Here is a 12,686-nt window from a genome sequence, read left to right as displayed (position 1 = left end):
GAGCCTGCTTCATCCCGTCCTTCTGCATCTCACCGAGGAGCGCTATAGGGTAAGTTATACTTGGAGCTCTACCTCTCCGGTTCTGCCTCATCAGCTCAAGTTCTCTCACGCTTTGAATCTCCCGGCAGACCCGGGACCCACTTCCGCTCTCTCCTCTAGGCCTAGACTCGCGGGCACCGCCCAATCTTGTCCTTTCCTTTGTCGTCACCCGGACCGACCCCGCCCCCTCGACACAGGCAGTCGCACAAGGTGTGCGTCAGAGGCGCGGCGCTTTACGGCTGCCCTGCTTTACCTACTCGCAAGCATGGAGGCAGAGAAATCCGAGAAGGCAGCCGCTGAGCTGGAACCTCTGGAAGGGAGTGATCAGAAATCAGAGGCAGAGGAGGAACAGGAGGAATCCGAAGGGGCGGCTGGCGGCAGCAAGAAACGGGTAGTGCCAGGTATTGTGTACCTGGGCCACATACCGCCCCGCTTTAGGCCTTTGCACGTACGGAACCTTCTCAGCGCCTACGGCGAGGTCGGGCGCGTTTTTTTCCAGCCGGAAGGTAAGTGCTCAGGCCTTGGCGGTGAGGGTAGGAGGGTGATGCTCGCTGGCAGTGAGCACGCAATGCATGTCCTGTTGCCTCAGCTTGCCCTGGTCCGAGGCGCTGACGGAGCCGGGGACCCGCGTCCGGCTTCTTTGGTAAATCGGTAGCGCGCATGTCTTTTAGGAGGCGGCGATGGGATGTGGATAGCGCAGTATATACCTCGCTGAGCCTTAGTTCTCGGATAGCTAATTTTTGGATTTTAACTTCGGCTCCGCCCGCCCATCTTTCCTGAGCCGAATTTACCAGTTTGTTAAATGGGTACAGCCTGAATTAAAATCTCAGTGGTTTTCCCACAAAACTGAACGTATCTCTTTGTCATCGCGGCCCAGGTCTAGAGAAGGTTTATGATCGGCCGTCCCCAGCTCGCATACAGACAGACACTAATTGGAATTGGGGTTGGGGGCCTGTGCGGATTTTAAAGAGAGCGTTTAGGGCAGACCTGATAAAGGAGTTAACATTTGAGGAAAGGATTGAGTTAGACAAGGGGAAAAGGGTGGACTTTGCAGTTATCCGCTTCCGGGCAAAGACGTTGAGGTGGGACTCTGGCCTGAGGGAAGGTTTGGAGAATTCGGCGAATGGGAGGTGCAGTTGAGTGGGTGCTGTATTGGCCTCCTTGACCACTGCTCTGTCTTTGCTTCGCAGACGGGTTCGTGAGGCGCAAGAAGAAGGCAGCGGCAGCCCACGCTGCGGGAGGAAAAAAGCGGTCCAAGTACAGCAAGGACTACACCGAGGGCTGGGTGGAGTTCCGGGACAAGCGAGTAGCCAAGCGTGTGGCGGCCAGTCTTCACAACACGCCCATGGGCTCCCGCAGGCGCAGCCCCTTCCGTTATGACCTGTGGAACCTCAGGGTGAGGGGATCGGCTTGTCTGCCGCACCGCTCAGCCTTCCGTCTTCCCAGCCCCAGCCGGCGCACCCCTGTCACCTCTTGTTGGCCCCGGCCCCCCCATCTCCTCTCCATCCCAGATCTGCCCTCCTCAGATCTTTTCTTGTTTTCCCTTCCGCAGTACCTGCACCGTTTTACCTGGTCCCACCTCAGCGAGCATCTTGCTTTTGAGCGCCAGGTACGCAGGCAGCGCCTGAGGGCTGAGGTTGCCCAGGCCAAGCGTGAGACTGACTTCTATCTTCGAAGCGTGGAGCGCGGACAGCGTTTCCTTGCCGCTGATGGGGACTCTACCCGCCCGAACGTCTCCTGGGCCTTTGCCCAGCGTCCTACTGAACAGGAGCTGAGGGCCCGGAAGGCAGCTCGGCCAGGAGGACGTGAACGGGCTCGCCTGGCCAACGCTCAGGACCAGGCCCGCTCCAACAGAGGGCTTCTTGCCAAGATCTTTGGATCCCCCACCCCCTCAGCGAGCATGGAGGACTCCTCACTGGTCAGGAACCCTTGAAGGGCAGGGAGGCCCCTTCCACCTCCTAGCCCAGCCCAGCGTCCTATCTACCTGATAATGACTACCCAGGCAGACATTTTATTGTGTTTCTCAAACCAGGAGTGAGTGCTCAAGACATAAAAGTTTTGAAGGCCTCTCCTTCCCCCTCCAATTCCTGTACATGCCTCGCTGATGCACTTAATTCTTACTAGCATGATTATGACTACTGCACATGTCTGTTTTGCCTTGTTTGATTCTTGGCGACCTGCCTCCTGCCCACTGGGGGCCTCTAAAAATCCTGCTTTCTGGCCCCAGGAAGAGCCTTTACTTTGAACTAGACTGATAATGGCTAGTCCAGACAGCTGTTTACCCACCACATTACTGGGCATCAGCAACATCCTTTTTATTTAGAAAAGATTAATAAGGACAGGGCTTAATGGGTTAGAGTGGCTTGGGAGCCACCTTCCAAATGTATTTATAGAAAAGAAAAAATATATATATATTTTATATGCCTTTATAGTTTATGGGGGGTGGGGATGGTCATTGGATAAGTTCCAACTTCTGTCTGTGTCCCATTCACTCACCTTCACTCCATCTCCTGGTCTCAGACCCTCCCACTCCCCCCGAATTCAACCTGGACCCTTTTCTATGTATCTAATCAATTTCTTAGGCCATGTTATTAATAGTTATCTAATGCAGCATTTACTAAGTCGCTGTATGAGGACACAGAGCGGACCCTTGGGCCTCGGACCGGTATTGGCAGCACAGCAGGAGGTAAGCGGTGGGCAAGAGAGCAAAGCTTCATCTGGCTCTCCCCATCACGCGCATTGCCGCTCCCCATCACGCGCATTGCCGCCTGAACCATTCCCGCACCCCACCTGGCCCCTGTCCGTGGGAAAATTGTCTTTCACGGAACCGGTCCCTGATGCCAAAAAGGTTGGGGACCGCTGTTACAGACCACTTAAAAAAAGATAAATGTTTAAGAAATAAATGCACAGAAGTACTACAGGCATCATGGTAGATGTGTATAAGGGGTAGAGTGGGGCCATGGGAAGACACGGGTGACTCCATCTGCATGTGTAGTCGGGGAGGTCTCCTGACTTCAAGAATGAGGAATATGTGGACTCTTATCGTCTATCTGGGCAGAGCCCAGACTCCTCTCTCAATTGTCCTGTTGTTCCCGGCTGGAGTATCCGTCCACAAGGAAGGAAGGAACTCAAACCGTTTGCCCTGGGGGCCCATCTGTCTCCTGCCTCAAAATACCAAAAGAGAAAAATCTCTTTTTCTCAAGAAATTGGCCACAAGAGAAAGGGTTAACCTGTATTTGAAACAGCTTCCATGATGAATATTTTCTTTATCTAGAACCACAATAAGTTATAAATGTTAAATATCTGGGACAGTTACTTATTCACTGTCCACTCTGTGTGGTACCCTGGTAAACCAACATACACGATACGGTCAGGACTGGAAAAGGATGAGCAGAGACTTTGCAGTCAGGTGGCATTAATCACACTCAAGCTCCACCATACCAACGTGCATGTCCTCTGACAAGTTATTTCTACGTGCTTCATTTTATTTCCTTTACATAGTAGAAATAACTTTTTAAGTTGTGATTATTAAACAAGATATCAATGCAAACCACAGCATCTGGACAGGGCATCTGACTTCTCAAGAAACATAACCTATTATTAGGATTACATCCATAAATTTATCATATGTCAGTATGTAGTGAATTCTGTAACAGATGAAGAGAGCATTTTGAATGTCATTGCCTATATAGTAAAGTAAAATAACTAATATTCTGTTGTTTCCAAGAGATACTAACTTTTGCATTTATGTAATCTTATCTGTACACCAAATTTAGAGACTAACCAGGACTACTACTTATACAATTACATAGATGATGAACTTCCAGTTCAGAATAATTGGTAAATAACTGCATGTAATTTATACATCATGAAGAGATGATTTAATTGTGGATGAGGAAGTAAAAAAATCAAAATTATGATTTATTTCAGTCTGAAAGGGCAGTTCTTGAGATTTCCCTACCCAGAGGAGGATTTAACTGAAGCTTAAGTCCATTAGAAGGACCTAGCAGTTTTTTATTCACCATTGTATTTTCTTTTTTTCTTAAAGAGGGCCCCTCAATGTCTTAGAAGTTTCAAGCCCAGCCAGAATTGGCCTATCCTTGCTCTCATCCCTTCATTGGTAGAAGGCCTATGCGATTCTATCATCCAGAGACTGTCTGCATCTCCTGCCTTAATGTTGGGCTGTGGCAAGTGACCCATCATTGCACTGTGGGTATCGTTTGCAAACAGTATCTTTTCTGTTTTCTCCTACTCTCGTCCTCCCTGCTCTGGAGATTCATGTCCACTCTAGACTGCCCTTCCTCCAAATTTTGTGGTGAAATTAGCATCTGTGTGTGTGGTTTGTGGGAGGAGACTATGAGGGCTATAATGTGCTTTGATCTAGTCTACTTGGACACTAGTACTAATTAAGAACACTGATCAAATCCATATTTAGCCTTTTGCTTTTTCTGGAATACACTAGGTTTTAGATCCAGAGCCTTCATGATAATAACGTGATGGTATATTTACTTTTAACCTAATAACACTTCAATTTTACTGTAGTATTTTATGCTGAATAAAATTCAAATGAAATCAACTGTGCAGATTATTTCAATAAAAATACACAAATTAATATGTCTTGATTAAATTAATTCAATCAGTATTCACTCAGCTAATACTTAATAAAACTTTTACCATGTTCAGAAAATTATTTTGGAAACATCAAATAATCAATATCCCTATTTACTAATGATAGCATTAGCTAACCAAGAGTTTTACTTTTCAGATATCTGTGCAAAATTATTTTCTAAATAAGTTATTAGAAAAATAGACAAGTTTATAAAACTTGTGTTTTATAAGTGTTACCAAAAATACGGAGTTCTCATCTTAATACAATCAATGAAGATACAAATTTCAAATTCTTGGCTTTTATTAATCAGGGTATTTCAACTATCTCTAGAGTTGTCTGCTATTCTCCCATATTATCTGTTTTAACTTTAATTTTTTAAAAGGCTGTAATTGCACATTTTAAAATGGAAATTCTCATATCTTGTTCCCCACAGGTATACAGTTTTTAATAATTTGTTTATTTCACCCGCTGGTTACAGCCATAATAATACGCTTTTCCTCATGTCAGACTTGACATGAAAGTCACGAATTTATGTCTTTTACAACAAGTAACAGTTGTTGGCCAGGATGTGGAGAAAAGGGAACTCTCGTGCACTGTTGTTGGGATTGTCAGTTGGTGCAGGCACTATAGATAGCAGTATGGAAGTTCCTCAAAAAATTATAAATAGAACTGCGATATGATCAGTCATATTCTATTACATTTGATTCTATTGATTTGAATCTAATCCAAAAAGTTGTATGACCCCGATGTTCACTGCAGCATTATTTACAGTATCAAAGATATGGAAGCAACTGAAATGTCCATCCACAGATGACTGGATAAAGAAGATGTGGCATACATATGCAATGGAGTGTTAGCCTTAAAAAAAACCCCGAAACCTTGCCATTTGCAACAACATGGATGGATCTTGAGGGTAGTATGCTAAGTGAAATTAACAGTGAAAGACAAACATTGCACGCTTTCACTTACATATAGAATCTAGAAAACAAAACAAATTGAAAACAAACTCACAGATACAGAGAAAAAAAATGGATGGCTGCCAGATGGGAGGACGTGGGGACTAGGTGAAATAGGTGAAGGGGAATAAGAGGTAAAAACCTCCATTTACAAAATAAATAAGCCGCGGGGATACAATATACAGCATAAGAAATATGGACAGTAATATTGTAATAACTCTATGTGGACAGATGGTTAGAGACATCTTGGTGATCGTTTCATAATGTATGCAAATGTCAAATCACTATGTAGTACACCTGAAACTAATAATATTGTATATCAACTATATTTCAATAGCCATTTCTTTATTCTGTCTTCTGAAAATATTTATAACCATAGTGTCCCTTAATTCTTTAACTGTACATCTCAATAATCATAAACGCTAATTTTGGTTTCTTCACTCCTTTCTATTCCCAAAGACTCAGTCACACAGTCATACAAATTTGTTATTAAAACTAACTCTCTCATTCATACAAGTACATCTGTTTTTATACCCAAAATCCACAATCCTAATCCTCATATGTTGATAGTTACTATACAAGCTAATTAACCCTTATTTCTGAAGATCATTAAGTTTCCAGCTCATCCTTTACATATATATTAGTGGCCATTACTGTACTTCAAAAAACTACAGAAACTTCAACCTAACATTCAGCGTGTTCAAAGATGTAATCAACTTACTAAATAGAGTTTAATTTTCCATAGGAATATTGTACCTCACTCAGTCGGCATATTTCCTATTCTTGATACGTGTTAAGTAACAGTATCGAAACGTTGAAATAAGGCAAAAAGGCAGTTGGCATTGCTTTTCAATATCATACAAAGGCATTGTTTAACAGACTCTCCCAAGAATTATTTAATACAGGGAATGTACCTGTGTTTGTCTATGTGTTTATGTGTCACTATTCCTGGGAACATGTAGTGTTTCTTCATCCCTTCCAACGATAAGAATTTCTGATCTAAAACTAATCTTCAAAATTTGTTAGAGAGCTTAAAGTAACAGCTGATTAAAACTTCTCTGTATTGTCACACCTGCAAAACTATATCTTGCAGCAACACTAGTGGTCAAAAAACTTGTGGTTCAGTAATTTTCAAGAACATCTTAGACTGTCTTTAGTTATACAAATAGTAATACAAAGGGTTTTATATAGTAATACACCTAAAATCTTAAATTGTGTTAGTTCAATCTTTTGTATTTTACTTTCTTTTGCACAAAAGAAAATCCACATCCAAATGCTTGCAAAATGCTTTCTGCTATATAATCCTGAATTAAGGGCCCACGTGTCATTGATCATTACAAACAATGTATCATTAAACACTATATGGCTATACCTAATTACTTCATTAGAGTACAGAATGAGATTGAGCTTACCTGTATTCCTAGTTCCAAGAGGAGGACCTTCCAAGTATAAATTAAATACATATATACATAAACGGAAAACTGGAGAGAGGAGGAACAGAGAAAAACCTCTGTTGAGGAAGATGACTGAATTAGTTTAAATTTTGAGCAAAAATGACACTTGCAAGGGATAAGAGACAGAGGAGAAACCACATGGAGAGGACAGATAAAAATCTGGACATGGTCAGGGCATACCAAGTATGAAGAAGAGGTCAATTCCTCTGTGGATGCCAGACTAACTTGTATTTTCTCTTAGTTATAACACAGCATCCTCCTGCAGAATACAGTAAAAAGCCTGCCCCAGGACAGACGGAAAGTACTCATTTAGTGCCGTGATTCTCACAGTGCGATCCCCCAACAAAGTAGCATCAACATCCCCTGGGAACTTGCAGGAAATGCACATTTCCAGGCACCACCTCTGACCTACTGAATCAGAAATATGTTTTAACAAGCCTCCAGGTGATTTGAATACTGGCTACTGTTTGAGAACCACTGCTGTAGGCCATCTTCCTGCTTTCGAAGAGGACCCTCTCATGGTATTCCATATAGAGAAAAGCTAGTACCTATTGGAAACACAGGGCTACTTCTGAAAATTTCCTCTGCCTCTCCCAGTAACATTGTTAAATTTTCAATAAAGTAAATCCTTTACTTCCCCTCACGTGGATACAATATTCTCTGCTTGCTTTTTTTTTTAGTACCATTGAGTTATGTCATTCTCCTTGTCAGAGACCTCCACAGGCTCCAAACTGTCAGAAAATCAAATGACAACTATTTCTTTTGGGGTTCAGGATACTGCACAAGAGGTTACTCCCACCATCTCAAGAGGTTTCTCCTCATTGTTTTTCAACACAAACCCTGAGAATTCTCCCTTTCATCCCCAAATATTTTCTAATATGAGGTCTTGGCTCAGGTTAGTTCCCTCATGAAGAAGCTTTGTTCTCCAACTCACCCCAACATTTTTAGTTCGTTCCTTCATTCCAGCTCTAGAACAACCACATCACCCTCATGAACTCTATTTCATTTTAATAGATCATATGCTCCCCATTCACTAACTTCAGTCATATGGTCTCTTCTACTGCTCTTGGAGCAGAGTGCTGAACTGGGATTTTGAGATCAGATGGGTCTGTGATTGAATCACTGCTCTACTGCCAACAGTGATATTCTCAAGAATCCTCTTTAAAAAAAATTCTATAGTGAGACCAATATCATCCCTCAGCGTTGTTGCAAAGATAATAAAACTCAGCATAAAGCTTAATCCAAAACATACGAACTCAGAAAATATAAGCTTCAACCATCTTATTACCGTTACCATACTTTTGGTATTTAATCATACTGTATTAGTTTGCTAGACTGCCATAACAAGGTACCAAAAACCAGGAGGACTTAAACAATCAAAACTTCCTGTCTCACAGTTCTGAAAGCCAGAAGTGTCAAATCAAGGTGTCAGCAAGACTGGTTCCTTCTGAGTGCTGCAAGGAAGAATCAGTTCCATGCCTCTCACCTAGCTTCTGGTGGTTGCTGGCAACCTTTGGCATTCCCTGGCTAGTAGAAAATAACCCTGATGTGTCCTTCATCTTCGCATGGCAATCTTGCTGTTTTGTGTCTGTTTCCAAATTTCCTCTTTTTATAAGGATACTTGTCATCTGGATTAACACTCACCCTATTGACCTTATTTTAACTTGATTACCTCTGTAAGGACCAAATCTCCAAATAAGGTCACATTTTGAGGTACTGGGACTTCAACATATAAATTTTGAGGGACATAATTCAATCCATAAAACTTATGTTAATTCCCATCTTTATTTTTTTCCTATTATTTTGTATAATGACTTATTCTCTAAACTAGAGTATAGGCCACTAAAAGATAATGTCATTTTTAAAAGTACTACTTTAATCAAACAGAACTTTGCTTTACACAGAGTTGAATATGTGCTTCTTAGGGGAAAAAAAGTGTAGATTTAATGAAATAGATCCATGAAGAGATTCTCTGAATGAGTTTTAAAGTTGTGTACATTATAGAACAGTCAAATCATAATGCCTTACATTCACATAATATTCTTTAAAAAGAACCCAAGACCTAGACAAGACTAATATTTCTCAACTTTTAAATATGGGATGAATTAAGGTAGGCCAAGTTAAGATGAAAATGTATCTACTGCTTTGGAAGTATCTAAAACAGTATAGGTTGTCATCCATTTCTGCCTCCTTGAAACCATGAAGGTGCTAGAAATTTTGAAATTTAAACTTCTTTTTCCAATCTTACCTTCTGGTGTTTCCCAAGAAGAAACAATAGCACTGACTGAGTAAATAAAAAGGCTTAAATTCCTAGGATATTTTCCCCTAGTTAAATTTCTTAGTCCACAGGGGTTTAGTCTCTTGCCTTTAATTCCACTGGTGAAGTTATCTTCAATTTTTTCCAAGGTCATCAAGGTAATTGCTTCTGTTTCCAGCATAAGCTTTGTTTTTGATACCAGGTAGTAGAGAATGATCTGTTTCTTCCATCATTAATAACATAGACTGCTTGAAATAGTCACCTAATGTCTGGCTTTAACATCTTCACAATTTCTCCTGCCTCTGCCTGAGTGGTTCTCAAACTTAGATACTTACTAGAATCTTCTGAGGAGATGATTCAAAAATGTTTTCTAGTACCTGACCTTTCTGGACTCACTGAATCAGAATCTCTTCGGAAGAAACCAGGCATTGCTATGTTAACAATCTTCCCAGTTGATTCTATTGTGCAGGTTCTCTTCTTCCAAAGTTAACAATGACATCTTGGTCCCTGGATTTCATTGTTCTCTATCCCATGGAAAAACTTGTTCAATAAGCTTTTTTCGTTCACCCTATTTTCTTTGTCAGTTGACACTTTTAGATTAAGCTACTAATAAGCCTCAAACATGCTTGTTCTTCATTAAACAGCTTTCATATAATGCATAGGCTTGCTGCCAGTGATATTTTACTTTACTATGGTTAAGAAAAAGAGAATTATTTGCTAACTCAGAGTCTGAGGTGATTGCTGAGTTGATGAGGGATATTCCCTTCCGTACCACTTTTTTATTATTTTGGGGGAATATTTCAAATGTTCAATAATGGCCACACATTGTCTTAAAATGGACATCACCAGTCACTATTGGCCTCTTTTTCCTTATGACAGGAGTGATTCAAATATTGGGCCTTCACTCAACAGTCATTACGTTCTTAGTTCTTTGTATGGCTCCCACTAAAATTTCCTGCCTGACCCTAATTAGAAATCTTTCAAAGCTCAGATTCAAATGCCTGATACTTATCACAGTTGGACAGTTTGGGGATATGTGTTAGTTCTTCTGATGACCGGGAAATGTGGAGTCCTATCATTTCCATGAGAAGGACCCATGGGAGGAGAAGTCCAGTAAACACTCAGAAGCCCCAGTAACACTATGAGTAGGAATAGTTGGAGAGCTCCTCCCTATAAATGCCAAATGAGGGATAGATGGAGCCTTACCAAAACTCTACCTACCTTACTTCATCTCAGTCCCCAAATCCACTAAGCTACTTTGTAGCTGATTTAGAGTACTGAGCAAGTTGCTGTGTAACTGGGCTTTATGATACCAGATCCAATGGTGCATCAAGGGTCCGTGTTAAATAGAGATGCTCTATGGAGCCTCTGTCAATCCACAGGAAAAGAATACCTGAGAAAAAGCTCCTCACTCTTTACTGGGCTTTGTAGAGACTTAATGCTGCACAATGGGTTACAAAGGAGGGCCATGTGACCTGAACTTCCTTTTAGATATTGAGTATTGTCTGACTCACAATCCATAAAATTGTGCAAGCCCAGTAGAGTCCTTCATCCATGGATATCTTCCATAGTCACTTCCGGTCATCAGAGAACAGATACCAGAGAGCCTTCCAAGGATGTATGAGTTCCATATAAATTCATATTTTGTACAGATATTTATATTCAGATATTTAGATTTGAGTATCTAGAAAGCAATATGAAACACAGTCCAAGTACAGAAAGCACAGTAAACAAAAAACAAGTATGTTCAGTGGATAGCAAGGAAAACTGCCTAACTAGATAAGACATTATGGAATATATGAAAATGTTTTCAGTTATAAGCAATAGAAACCCAACTCAATAAGACGTAATCAAAAAGGATTTCTTTTTTCTCATATAATTGGAAGGCAGTAGTTCACTTCAGCCATGGTTCTTGACCCATCTCTTGGCAATTCTCTCAGCTCTGCTTTCCCCAGAGCCGGATCAACCATGCCTGTGGAATGAGTGGGGAGGAGTTTATATAAGATTTTTCCTTTAGTCTAATTGGGCCAACATAGTTTATGTGGCCACCTTAGACCCATAATGCTAATTAGGATAATGCAAGGTGCTAAATTAGCTTAAACTTGGGCTCACAAACCAAAGGAAATGGTATTTCATGCCTGAAGTTGCCCTCGATTCATCAAACCACACTCCTGCCGCACAACGGATGAGGGTGAAATGTCAGCTCTAGATTAATTTCAGAAAATATATCTAAAAAGGGATCAAATTTTAGGCTCCTTAAAAGCTAGGTTAGAAAACGTACAGTTGATGCTATACATAATGGAAAGTAATCTATTTAAGGTTGCATAAGACAGTGTAAAAGGCAGGTAAACCTACTGAACTGAGTAGGATGGAGAGAAACGGGATAGATAATAGAGATTATTGTAAAAATCAAAACTAATAAGTTTCTGGACTAGAGTGGTTATAATAAGAATGCAAATGAAGCAATAAGGGTGAGAGACATGAAGAAAGTATAACAGGATCTGGTGACAGTGGAGAGAAAAGAAAGAGTCGAAGATGATACCCTGGCTCAGCAAAGGTGGTGCTATCAATCTTAATGGAAAAATTGGGACATGGGTCAGTGGTTGGAAATGGAAATGAGCTGGATTTTACATGGTTTGAGCCTTTAAGAGAAATGACTCAGGATGCTGGAAAATTAAAATTAGCTATGGGAATGAGAATTTGGAGGTTATTTACATCTGAGTAAAAGACATACAATACAGATGAATACATTTTCTAAGAAAAAGCAGGTAATCAGCCCCTATGCTTTATAAGATTAGGAAAAAAGCAGCCAACATAGGCGTCAACAGAAAGAAATGTCAGAAAGACAGGGTGAGTATCAGTACTATACTGTATTGCTAAGGACACAAAAAAGAGGCAGGCAACTGATGTGCGGTGTTGGAGAGCACATCATCCACTTTGGTTCAAAGGTCGCTAATGATCTTTGAGAGAATACCTAGGTAGGAAATTGTGTAAAGCCAGATTATAGCATGATAGGAAATGAACACTTAGAAACGGAGGCAGTATAGATTTTAAGCTGGTGAATTCTGGAAGGGGGGAAATTAAGAGAAACACTAGCCTATTAAGGGCAACCTAAAGTTTAAAAAGAAAAGGGAATGAAAGGGCATCTATACATATTTGAAGACATGAGGGAAAATCTCAATGAAGGAAATAAATGAAAAAAACGAGATAAATGAGGAAGGTTTCAGAGGTTGTTGAAGAGAATGTGCTTGGCATGTTAAAGGAGTCAGGATGTTTATTCCTTTGGGAGAAGAAAGGCAGGATAAAGAGATTTGTTTTGAAGTGGTCAGGAGGCCTCTACTAGAGATTTTTCTTGTTGGAGTAGATGATCC

General features: G+C 41.0%; 1 protein-coding gene across 1 annotated transcript; it reads left to right on the top strand.

Moving 5' to 3' along the window:
• Window positions 1-269: 269 nt before the first annotated feature.
• On the top strand, window positions 270-4,615 carry ABT1 (activator of basal transcription 1). Its single transcript, XM_004273465.3, has 3 exons — window positions 270-545; window positions 1,230-1,435; window positions 1,592-4,615. Exons 1-3 carry the CDS (start codon window positions 305-307, stop codon window positions 1,970-1,972), a joined length of 828 nt encoding a protein of 275 aa, XP_004273513.1. The 5' UTR covers window positions 270-304; the 3' UTR covers window positions 1,973-4,615.
• The last annotated feature ends 8,071 nt before the right edge of the window (window positions 4,616-12,686 follow it).

This window comes from Orcinus orca, chromosome 10 (assembly GCF_937001465.1).
Source record: "Orcinus orca chromosome 10, mOrcOrc1.1, whole genome shotgun sequence".
Taxonomy (NCBI): Eukaryota; Metazoa; Chordata; class Mammalia; order Artiodactyla; family Delphinidae; genus Orcinus; species Orcinus orca.
This window is presented reverse-complemented; position numbering and strand designations above follow the sequence as displayed.

Coding starts and splice junctions, on each gene's coding strand:
- ABT1 (XM_004273465.3), top strand. CDS start 305: ATGGAGGCAGAGAAATCCGAGAAGGCAGCCGCTGAGCTGGAACCTCTG. Junction 546..1,229: donor CGTTTTTTTCCAGCCGGAAG/GTAAGTGCTCAG, acceptor TTTGCTTCGCAG/ACGGGTTCGTGAGGCGCAAG. Junction 1,436..1,591: donor ATGACCTGTGGAACCTCAGG/GTGAGGGGATCG, acceptor TCCCTTCCGCAG/TACCTGCACCGTTTTACCTG.